Genomic DNA, 12,502 nt, shown 5'->3' with positions numbered 1-12,502 from the left:
AACAGAATAAAAAATCCAGAAGCGGTGCAAAGATCTAAAAAGGCACAAACACAATTTTTTAAACTGGAGAGCTAAAAAGCCTGGGAAAATAAAAAGGTCTTCCAACTGGTGCCGAAAAGAGCACAACGTAGGCATCAGGAAAGCCTCTCTGGGGAGGTCATTCCACAACTGGGGTGCTACCACTGAAAATGCCCTCTCCTTGCCTCACCTCATTCAGTGGGGGCACCTGAAGAAGGCCCTATGAGGGTGATCATAGGGTCTGGACAGGTATATATGAAAGGAGATGATCCCTCAGGTAACCTGGTGTCTCTTATGCTGCATCCAGTATCATTTATTTTTATTTGTTTATTTCTATACCCCTGTTCTTCACACCTAAAGTGACTACAAAGGCTGGGATCTGCCCACTGGTTCTAATTAATGAAGTAGAGCTTTTGTTAAGAGAACTACTGGCAGGGCAGTTGCCTTTCAATTATTGAATGGATCTTTCACCATGCTCCAGAAGCTTTTTCTGGGCTCCCCCCTTCAGGGAAAGCGCTCTGGACTCAACTTCTGACGGGCCGCCACTCTGGCGAAACGCCTCCCACCTCCTCTCAGCTCCACCCACTTAACTCGGCGGCGAGATCTGGCACCTGCCAGTGCCGGTCCTTCTTCCCCCACCACAGAGACCAACTGCCTACCAGAGGGGGGAAGACAGTCTCCGAGCCTGCCCCCCCGGACCATAAGCCCCCAAGAAAGTCCTTCACTGACTCCGAGAGAGTCTCGGGGAATGTCCTCCCCGGCAACCTGTCCTGGCTGGGCTTCTTTCAGCTCCGCCTCTGACTCTGAATCCGAGTCAGAAACCATATCTCGGAGCCTAAGCTTAATCCTGACACCCAGCCACAAACTGGAGATGCGCAGTCTAAATTAGTTACCCTTTTGGCTATTGGTTGTACTTGCAATCAGGGTGAATGAACAGAGTTACGGGGGGTGGTGGTTCCCCAGCCATTCAATGCCTATGGGAGTGCATCAATCCGGTTTAACTGATGAGTGAGCGTCTGGAACCAGCCGTTCTTCTGGAACTGATTAAATGTGGGGGATACAAGGATATGAACCTTTGTATGTGGCGCTACAACAATATTGGTTGCCAGGCAACAGCTACATATATTCCCTTTAGCCCCCCCCCCCCCCGTTCTTCCTGCACTCCCGCCCCCAAATCTTTTCGTCCTTGCTGGAATTGGCTTTTAACCAGCCTGGGGACTCTGCTGGTTACTTTGCTTAATACCTTAAGGAATGCTATTTAGATATGAAATCACTCTTCCTTCTCTCTTTTTTTACCTTGGATTCTGGAGGTCAAAGCAGCGTGCTGTGTTTGTCTGCTGAAATCTGCAGTATGAAATATCAATAGTGTTTGCAAAGGAAGCGAAAACAATGCTCGCTTTGTTCCAAAGCTTCGACGGCGATCCAAGTCGAAGGCTCACGGTGCACGAGTTGGCTGGGGCGTGTTGTTGTTTTCATAGGTCTATCCTGGCTGCGCCTCCCATACAGGCGTTAGGGATGCTTGTCAGTTAAAAATCAAAACCAAGCGAAGGAACAGCAAATGGTCAGAGGTTACAGCAAACATAATGCAGCTGAAAATAAGTCCCATAAAGTGTTTCTGTTCCTATTTCGTTTTAATATGGCATGAGCTGTGCGCCCGGTGTATCAAAGAGTGCTGCGTTCTGTAAAGGTCAAAACTCGCTGCACATTGTTTGTGATAACAATTAATCCCTTCTGAAGGAGCAGAGAAAACTGCCCTAAGGTCAGGCTACTTGTCCATCTGGCCCAGTATTTTCTCCTCTGGTGGTGGCGCTGGCTCTCCTGAGTCTCAGGCAGAGAAGAGCCCCTTTGCCATCTACTGTATCCGTTTACCTGGAGATGCCAAGGACTGGACCTGGGACTGTCTGCATGCCAAGCAGGTGGTCTACCCTTGAGCTATGGTCCCCAACTGCCAGTAGGATCACAATTACTAGTGTGTTGATTGAACATAGGAACATACATAGGAGGATGCCTTATACTGAGTCAGACCATTGGCACATCTAGTCGGTACTGTCGACAGTGACTGGCAGCTGCTCGTCAGGGTTCCAGGCAGGATTCCTTCATAGCCCTACCTGGAGTTGCCGGGGATTGAACCTGGGACCTTCTGCACTGAATGAGCAGTGTTGAATGAGCAAAGTGCAAAATTCCCCTTCTTCCAGTTGCAACCAGAACCGTGTGCCTACCTAACTATCCTTGTGTGGACAGGGTTGGATGCTTCTAATGAAGCATAGAAATGCTCAACCCCGGCCAGAGGGAATGGTGCACCAGTTTGCAGCAGTGAAGTCCTGTTGGCACTAGGGATGTCCATCACTGGGAAATCCAGTTCTTTTTTGGCTTGACGGAGTTCCACGGCATGTAGGAATCACTTGCATCTCTGAGCCAAGCTGCAGCCTGTTCCCTGAACTCCGGGAACATTTTTGTGCATTTTTAAGATTCCACAATTTGCACAATTTGTGCAAAGCATGGCCAAATTTGTGCAGATTTGGCTGTAATTTGTGCAGATTACTCAGACATTTGTGCAAATTGCAGAACCTTCCAAAAAGAAAATGCACAAAATTCCTGGAAAATCTGTGAACTTGCCTGACTCACTGCAAATCGAGTCTGGCACCACAGTGGGAACTGAAACAAAGTCCAGGGGGCTGAGTCTAGGAAAACTCGTCGAACTCCACCCCCAGACAAATTTCTCTGACATCCCTAATTGGCACAGGTGTGCCTCCAAGAAGGGTTGATCATCCAGTTACACCTGCTTGGAGAGTGAGTCGCCCGGATACATTCTGTCCGCTGGTGCCAAGTATTGTTCTTGCGTAATTAGAATCCTTCCAAGCAAGAGGATGAGAGGTGGTGATGTCAGGGTTGGATCAGAGCCCATAGAGTCCCAAAGCAGCTCTGATTCTGAGGGAGAGATACAATCCGTGGGAGAGGAACCCGCTCGCTTTTCAGAGGCGCAGCTGGAGGGAGAGCCCCCCCCTCACATTCCTGAGAGCAACAGTGACCCTGGCAGGGAGAGGGAGGGACAACTTGAGCTTCTAGGTGCGAGGCGCGGGTGCAGAGACAAGCAGGAGGTGGTGGGTGCCAAGAGGAGGCACTCAGCCCACTTGGCGCGACGACAACAGCTGCGCCCCAATGCCCCATGGGAAAGGGGTGGACTCTCCCCTCCTACTCCTTAAGTTCAGAGGGTTGCCACGCTTTTCCTCCAAATGGAGACCAATTGATTCCCTAAAGCTAGAATCCCCTGGTAGGCTGCTCCTTTGAGTTTTCCACTCAGGCTCAGGAAATTAGCATCTGTAAGCGTCATTAGGTTGAATGGAAATAATGCCTTGGAAAAGAGCCCTTTTATCTGCGTGTTGATTCTGGCTACTTGAGGATTACAGAAGGCAGCAAGGGCACTCCTGACAGGTGGAGAAAAAGTACAATGAGTCCAGCTTCCTAAGAGGCTTGATGGCTCCAGAGTAAAGCTCCAGTGCTTAATCAGTTGGTTAGCTTAATTGAAAAGGGTGCTCCTGGATGCCAAAACAAAGCACACGAATGTGATTGTGTACGTCTTGACTACAGTCAAGATATAAGTTTCATGGTCTTGATGTAAAGCACAATGGATCCTAGGAAACAAAAAAAAATGCAAACCTGCAGCTGGGTGGCAAAAAAATATAAATGTAAACTGTGAATGCTCTTAAAATCACTCTTTCAGAAAGTATCTTTGGGCTAACATAATACTCTCTGCCTCCAGTTTCCCCCTTGTAATGCAATGAAGTAATACAATGGCAGCTACAAACATAGATGAATATAGGAAGCTGTCCTGCCTCCCCAGCCTTTCCCAATCTTGGGTCCCCAGATGATGTTGGACTACAGCTCCCATAATCCCTGATCACTGGTCATACTGGCTGTGGATGATGGGAGCTGCAGGCTAGCAACATCTGGAGACCCAAGTTTGGAAAGCCTGGTACGCTGACAACCGCAGTGCTACAGAGTCTCACACAGGGGTCTTCCCCAGCCCTTCTTGGACAGGCTGAGAACTGGACCTGGGATGAGCCCCCTGCAGACTTCTGAGCCCCACCCCAAAAGCTTTACCATGCTGACAATGAACGTATACCAGGTTTACCAGTTAGAGAGGAAGTATCTTCGTATCTGTTCAGGTGTTTAATTAAAAGGGATTATTGGACTGGAATTATCAGCATACTATCTAATATCTGAACTTCATGAAAATGTTTCATAATTGCACAGAGATTGCTAGAATATGCTTTGAGCTGTAGGTGAACTACTTCCTTATTCCATTACATATTGTTGAAATGCTTGCATCTTAACCCATCAGAGTGGGTTGCACCTGTATGCGTATTACAATTGGAATGCATGGGTTGTATCCAGTGTTAGTCCTACTTGGAAAAGAGCCATTGAAATGAATGGGACTTAAGTTAGACTACCACTGAATTCAACCCCATTCTTTGCAAGGGGGGGCGAGATGAAGGTCTAGTAATGTGCATGTGTTTGGGGGGCTTCTCTCCTTAGTAAACTGGCTGGATCACAGTCGGACATTTCGGGAGCAAGGAGTAGATGAGAACGAGACGTTATTGCTGAGACGCAAGTTCTTCTATTCGGACCAGAATGTAGATTCGAGAGACCCTGTTCAACTCAACCTGCTTTATGTCCAGGTATGCGAAAGTTGGAACAGAGGCGCCTCTCTTCAGGACCAAATCTGTTTTCTTACCAGCTGCCCTGGACTCCTTCGTGATATAAATGTGCAGCTTCAGAAATGAAGGAAGCCTCTGAGCTGTGTTTCACATACACACGTGCAGCACTTGATGAGGGCAACATCTTGGCATGACTTGAGTGTGCGAATGTGAGCCATCCCAGATCAAGCAGCGCTAATGGGTTTCTTTCATAACCTCTTGCCTCATCTCAGCCACGGTGCCTTGCCTTGCCTTTCTTCTTCTTTGAATATTTTATATGATTTTGCATCCACAAACAGAAGAAAAAGGCAAAACCGATGGAGAAAACAAGTGTGGGGACAGAAAGAGAGTTAATAATGGTGGATTCTTGGAGTACATGGCTACTGGAGTAAACATGTGGCCACTTCTGATTTGCCTTTTTTACATACTAGACCATTTTTATGTTCTAGACCACTGGTAAAAACTTTAGGTCATAACATGCTGGTTACTCCTGGGATTGTGGCCTATTGCGGCACACGAGTATTGTGTTGTCTTCTGTTGGCTTTTAATGTATTCTTTTAGCCTGTGTAGATAAAATAATATTGTCAGATATTTCTGAATATTTTTTATCTTCCCTGGTTTGCCCATCCCAGTTGTTTTATCACTTCTTGGACATGACGTGGCTTCCTTCTGTACTTGCTTTCCAGGCCCGCGATGACATTCTGAATGGTTCCCACCCTGTATCCTTTGAGAAGGCGTGTGAATTTGGGGGTTTCCAAGCACAGATCCAGTTTGGGCCTCACGTCGAGCACAAGCACAAGCCCGGCTTTTTGGAGTAAGTCACCCCGAAGTTCTTACACTTGGGGTTGAGCGTGAGCCACGTGTGCCGTTCAGACAACTTTTCTAGCCCGGGGGTCTTCAAACTGGGCTCTGGGGAACCCAAGGGGGTCTACCCAAAAGGCAAATCCAGGGTTTCTTGGTGAGAAGAACAGTAATAGTGGCCAAGGTTCCCTGAGCAAGAGCTTGACCAAAGCCTACCATTGTCCATCCTCTGTCTCAGGATAAACCTACACATCCAGCCAAATGAGAAGAGGTAGAGACCTGGGATGGTGGAGAGGCCTATACCACTTGAGCCTGGAGGGCCTTTGGAAAGCTCTCCTGTGTAAACATTACCCTCTAAGTCGAAGTCTAGCACAGCAGGGGCAGAGGGGTGGACTGGATCTCTTCTCCATCACGTACTCATTTTACTTCCTGCTTTAGTTTTGGCAGCTGCTTCGTCCCTCAAGCTTTTGTGGAATCGTTACAAGAATGGTGCTGCAGTACAGCTCATGCATTTGTTATCCTGGCATTCCCCTCCCCGCTCCCGAATGGGTTGTATAACAATTGCATAACAGACCTCATTTTCCTTAAGGGTTGGTTAGCTTCGCCTTCGTTCTTCCCACCGGGCAGCCTTGGTTACATATTGTCACTGTTTGTTCCGGTTTAAGGCTGTATCATGTGATTTCCTACACTGAAGTGTTATCTTCTCCTCTGAAGGACTTTGATGATTTGATCAGATTTTTATTAAAACCCCTCAGTCTTTATTTCCCAGAAGCAGACGTTCTTCCCATGGTGGTTCAGTGGAAGTGATAGCAAGTGGACGCAGGATCAGCAGCTGGACCTAGTAGTGAGCTGAGGGTCGGCCCACACCCAGAAGGAATCAGAAAAGTGGGGGTGTCGCAAGTAATCGAATGGGGATACTTGTAAAAGCAGGCACCCCTGTCCACAAGCACCTCTGCCCAATGACTCGCAGGCAGGGGCCGGTCAAGCAAGGCCCTCTTGACCTGCCCCTTGAGTATCCACCACCTCGGCCACCCCCTGCATAGAAAATAGGAAGCTGCCCTAAACAAAGTCAGGCCCTGGGTCCACCTAGCTCAGTATTGTCGCCAGGGGCTCCCTAGGCTTTCCCAGCGACACCTTTCCCAGCCCTACCTGGAAATGCCAGTTACAGGGGATCTGTCACCCCGGCAGAGTGTCCTTGTCCACCAAGGAGGGCACCAGGACTAAAAGTCCCAGCATCCCCAGCGGGAATGAGAAGGTGTCTATATCCGTTTCTGCCATTGGTGGCATCACACACAGTTGGTTTTAAGAAGTGGCAGGCCGGAGCCAGAGGAAAAGGCGAGGACAAGGAACACACTGGTGGCGCAGTGGAACCAGGGTCGGGAGGGGCGCAGCGCTGGCTCTTTTTGACTAGCGGGGGCACTGACATCACCTGCCACCGCCACCCCTCAAAAGCATCCCGTTGCCTCTGAACTCAGCTGCAATCTCACAGTAGTGGTGAGGGGGGATTAATTTTCCCAGGAACAACATGGATGTTGAATTCACTGAAATTCAGCAGAGAACAACGACTATGCTGTACCATCATCATTGTTACCCTGCTTTGCAAAACCAATTCTGCAGAATTTAAATAAGGTGATTTAATGCTAATGGAATATTTGTATCTCTCTAAGGAGTGGAGCAGTTGCTCCCTTTAGCTGAGTAAGCATTCTGCTCAGAGTTCAAATTAAAAAGAGCTCACGGATTATTTCTCTGGGGCTTTTGCCCCTCCCCCCATGCCTTATGAATGATTTCACTTTCATTGGACAAGGTCTCTTCTGAAGGAGAATGTTGCGCCCACCGTCCCTTCCAAAGAACAGAAGACATTCATTATGCGTTTCTGCTGAGCCATTGGCCTTAATGAAGGCATCTCCCTGGATTTTTGACATCCCTTTGTAGCATGAACAATAAGAACAGAAACCTTGAGCTGAGGGGAAAAAACAAGAGATGGCCTTAAGGAAGGTTCCTTTCATGCGAGTCCTTTGCAGGCAGCAAATATCTACACTGACGTCTGTTTGCCACCAAGTGGCAAGCAGGGATCAATCGCAGTTCCATGGTGATGGGAGTTGTATGACAGGGGTATTTATTTTCCAACACCTGTTTGTTAGATTTGCTCATTCTTTGATGCCAGGCCTTTGTGCAGTGCACCTTCCTATCAACGGAGCTTGCACAGGAGACCTTCTTAGTGGACTCAGGTCTGGTGTCAAGGGTTGGCCTGGTCGGGCACCTGCCAAGGGCCCACACCCCAGCAGGACCCCCCTGACAAGAGCCCCCTGACGTGCTCCTTCTCTTCACCCTTGCCACCGGCTTGTTCTCCTGCCTCCCGCTGGGACGGATAGGACTTGGAGTCCAAACATCTGGAGGGCCCCAGACCCCCACTCTAGAGCTTTAAATCTGCATCAGCTGTCAGTGACGGGCTGACTTGGAAATTTTAATGCTAGGGGGATGGGGAACAAAGTCTTTCCATGGTCAGTGAGACTTCCTTCTTTACTGGATCGCACTTTACGTAGCCGGCCCCTTGTCCAAAACAAAGGTTAAGAGGCTAACCTGTAGCTCAGATGACAGAACTAAGCGCAAGGGCAAATCCACTAGGAGTCCCATTAATTTCAGTGTGGCTTGCGCGGGTGACCCTACTGATGGATAGTGTTCCGAGCTGTCAGTGGAAGGAAGAAATCAGCTGTATTTTCCATCTCAAGCCCTGCATAGGTTTTGACCATTTTGTGTCAAATCCTCCCCTTTCTTGCTAAGTTTTCTTTATGTATTTCATCCGGCCTTTTGTTCCAAAGCATCTAAACAAGCTGCTTACGACCCTTGCAAGGCCATGATATCAATTAAAACCATTTATCAAAACTTAACAACAGAAATGTAGTCAAACAGTTGAGAAGATCCAGATGGCATAAAAACAAATGGCAGAAGAACCAGCAAAATCAACAAAGGCAAATTGGCTCAGATGTTGGGCAAATCATCAGAAGGCTCCAAAGACCCATTGAAAGAGGTGCCACCGACGAAAAGGCCCTGTCGCAATCACACCCATTATATATTGTAACTCTGTCACTCCAAACCATCTCCTGTAATTTTGGGAGAAAAGTCTTCTCCCAAAAGAGGGTCTATGACCCCCCTGGCAAAGGCAAAGTACAGGCTGAAGGGGCAGGATTGCAGCTTGAGATCGATAGGCATATGGTCAAGGAACACCTAATTACTTTGAATGAGTTCAAATCTCCAGGGCCAGATGAACTACATCCTAGAGTAATAAAGAAACTGGCAGAAGAACTCTCAGAACCGCCGTCTATTCTCTTTGAGCAATCATGGAGGATGGGGGAAGTGCCCGATGACTGGAGGAGGGCTAATGTGGTCCCTATCTTCAAAAAGGGTAAAAAGGAGGAACCTGGGAACTACAGACCAGTCAGTCTGACATCAATCCCTGGGAAAATTCTGGAGTAGATGATAAAAGGAATCCATCTGGAAGCACCTTGACAACAATGCCGTGATTACTCGAAGCCAACATGGATTTGTCAAAAACAAGTCCTGCCAGACGAATCTGATCTCATTTTTTGATCAAGTAACCTCCCTTGTGGACTGTGGGAATGCTGTGGACATCATATACCTCGACTTCAGCAAAGCTTTCGACAAAGTGCCCCATGATATCCTGATGAGCAAACTAGCTCAAAGTGGGCTAGATGAAACAGCGATCCGGTGGATCCACAGTTGGCTACAGAATCGGACTCAAAGAGTGCTTATCAATGGGACCTTCTCAAACTGGGGAGAGGTAACGAGTGGGGTACCGCAGGGCTCAGTCCCGGGCCCAGTGCTCTTCAACATTTTTATTAATGACTTGGAAGAGGAGGTGCAGGGAACGCTGATCAAATTTGCAGATGACACCAAATTGGGCGGGATAGCTAATACTTTGGAAGACAGAAACAGAATTCAAAGTGATCTGGATAGACTGGAGCGCTGGGCAGAAAACAACAGAATGACATTTAATAGGGATAAATGCCAAGTTCTGCACCTAGGAAAAAGAAACCAAATGCACAGTTACAAGATGGGGGATACGTGGCTCAACCACACTACAAGCAAGAAGGATCTTGGAATTGTTGTCGATCACAAGCTGAATATGAGCCAACCATGTGATGTGGCTGCAAAAAAGGCAAATGCTCTTTTGGGCTGCATTAATAGAAGCATAGCTTCCAAATCCCGGGAAGTACTAGTTCCCCTCTACTCAGCACTGGTTAGGCCTCATCTGGAGTACTGTGCCCAGTTCTGGGCACCACACTTTAAGAAGGATGCAGACAAACTGGAGAGGGTTCAGAGGAAGGCAACAAAGATGATCAGGGGACTGGAAACAAAGCCCTGTGAAGAGAGCCTGAAAGAACTGGGCATGTTTAGCCTTGCAAAGAGAAGACTGAGGGGAGATATGATAGCGCTCTTCAAGTACTTGCAAGGTTGTCCCAGAGAGGAAGGCCAGGATCTCTTCTTGATCATCCCAGAGTGCAGGACACGGAATAATGGGCTCAAGTTACAGGAAGCCAGATTCCGGCTGAACATCAGGAAAAACTTCCTGACTGTAAGAGGAATATGACAATGGAACCAATTACCTGGGGAGGTAGTGGGCTCTCCCACACTGGAGCCATTCAAGACGAGACTGGACAGCCATCTGTCAGGGATGCTCTGACTTGGATTCCTGCATTGAGCAGGGGGTTAGACTCGATGGCCTTGTAGGCCCCTTCCAACCCCACTATTCTATGATTCTATTCTAATCTCATCATAGAGTCATAGAATCATAGAATAGTTGGGTTGGAAGGGGCCTATAAGACTGTCGCGTCCAACCCCCTGCTCAGTGCAGGAATCCAAGTCAAAGCATCCCTGACAGGTAGCTGTCCAGCCTCATCTTGAATGCTTCTAGTGTGGGAGAGCCCACTACCTCCCCAGGTAATTGGTTCCATTGTCATATTCCTCTTACAGTCAGGAAGTTTTTCCTGATGTTCAGCCGGAATCTGGCTTCCTGTAACTTGAGCCCATTATCCTGTGTCCTGCACTCTGGGATGATCGAGATGAGATCCTGGCCTTCCTCTCTGGGACAACCTTTCAAGTACTTGAAGAGTGCTATCATATCTCCCCTCAGTCTTCTCTTCTCAAGGCTAAACATGCCCAGTTCTTCCAGTCTCTCTTCATAGGGCTTTGTTTCCAGTCCCCTGATCATCTTTGTTGCCCTCCTCTGAACCCTCTCCAGTTTGTCTGCATCCTTCTTAAAGTGTGGTGCCCAGAACTGGGCACAGTACTCCAGATGAGGCCTAACCAGTGCTGAGTAGAGGGGAACTAGTACTTCCCGGGATTTGGAAGCTATGCTTCTATTAATGCAGCCCAAAAGAGCATTTGCCTTTTTTGCAGCCACATCACATGGTTGGCTCATATTCAGCTTGTGCAACAATTCCAAGATCCTTCACGCTTGTAGTATTTTTGAGCCAAGTATTCCCCATCTTGTCACTGTGCATTTGGTTTCTTTTTCCTAGGTGCAGAACTTGGCATTTATCCCTATTAAATGTCATTCTGTTGTTTTCTGCCCAGCGCTCCAGTCTATCCAGATCACTTTGAATTTTGTTTCTGTCTTCCAAAGTATTAGCTATCCCGCCCAATTTTGTGTCATCTGCAAATCTGATCAGCATTCCCTGCACCTCCTCCTCCAAGTCATTCATAAAAATGTTGAAGAGCACTGGGCCCAGGACTGAGCCCTGCGGTACCCCACTCGTTACCTCTCCCCAGTTTGAGAAGGTCCCATTGATCAGCACTCTTTGAGTCCGATTCTGTAGCCAACTGTGGATCCACCGGATCGTTGTTTCCTCTAGCCCACTTTGAGCTAGTTTGCTCTTCAGGATATCATGGGGCACTTTGTCGAAAGCTTTGCTGAAGTTGAGGTATATCAGATCTTATGTCAGGTGTAAACTAGATGGAAACACACATGTGCAAAGCCAGTATGCAGTTTTAAGACTATAGAACTCAAGATGCTGTGGGACTATAAGAACAACATACATGTGCAAAACTATTCAGCTCTGCACTTTTTAGTTCAGACAAGCAATTCACACATAACAATGCATAAAAATAGAAACCGTTGATAGTAGTTCAACAATACAAAAATGATGCTAAAATAAATGTTGTGTTAAGCAAACTAAACATTTCATATCAGTCTGAAAATAACAATAGTTCCAATGAAACCATCTTAATCTGGATTATACTGAAGTTTACTCACCTCTGCCCTGGGTATGTTGATAAGTGGGAGGGCAACTTAATGTATTTTTAAAATCAGTAATATTAAGACCGTGGAAGAACAGTATCTGCTGAAATTCGAATAGGCAAATGGATTTTTAGTTCAGATTCGCCAATCGAGGCTGGGAGGATGGAGCTGAATTATTTCTATGGGTTTTTCACCCATTTATATATGGGTCCGGTGCCAATGAGGGAGACAGGTGTGCAAAATTTCTATTGGCTGCTTGCTTTATACTCCAACCCAGTGGACTCCCCTGATTGGCTACCTGTCTCCCTCCCATCCAGAGGCAGCCAATCAGGGAAAGGAAAGCTGCAAGGTACTGGAAACCATATGAACGGATGGTTATCGTCCACTACCTCTGTATTGTACTGCTTCAAAATGAGGAAAAGTAGATCCGATCTTCATTAACTCTGGCTCTTTGTTTTTCCAGTCTAAAAGAATTCCTCCCCAAAGAATACATCAAGCAAAGAGGAGCTGAAAAAAGGATATTTCAGGTAATTAAGAGGCTGTTCCCCCACCCCCAGCTTTATATAGAGATGGAGTATTTTATTTTTTGCTCTCATAACACTGTGCATTCGCTTCAGCAATAAACTAGCACTAGGTCAAGTGAGAAAGAAGCAGATGGCTTTTTCTCCTTTTTCCCCCTTTGGCAAACTTACTATCCTAATTCAGATTTTGTGTGGGTTGAAAGATT

The 12,502-nt window shown here is 47.2% G+C and overlaps 1 protein-coding gene across 1 annotated transcript in view; it reads left to right on the top strand.

The window, feature by feature from the left end:
- The window catches only part of TLN2 (talin 2), a 215,501-nt gene that overhangs the window by 99,955 nt on the left and 103,044 nt on the right, over nucleotides 1-12,502 (top strand). Inside the window, exons 7-9 of the mRNA XM_084816675.1 lie at nucleotides 4,555-4,697; nucleotides 5,402-5,529; nucleotides 12,239-12,302. Of these exons, the coding sequence (XP_084672801.1) occupies nucleotides 4,555-4,697; nucleotides 5,402-5,529; nucleotides 12,239-12,302 (335 nt within the window). The remainder of the gene's footprint in view (nucleotides 1-4,554; nucleotides 4,698-5,401; nucleotides 5,530-12,238; nucleotides 12,303-12,502) is intronic.

Source organism: Heloderma suspectum, chromosome 11 (assembly GCF_057233095.1).
Source record: "Heloderma suspectum isolate Gila_16-S chromosome 11, 16-S_ref, whole genome shotgun sequence".
Classification (NCBI taxonomy): Eukaryota; Metazoa; Chordata; class Lepidosauria; order Squamata; family Helodermatidae; genus Heloderma; species Heloderma suspectum.
The sequence above is the reverse complement of the archived record's forward strand: the minus strand, read 5'-3'. Positions and strand labels throughout refer to the sequence as shown.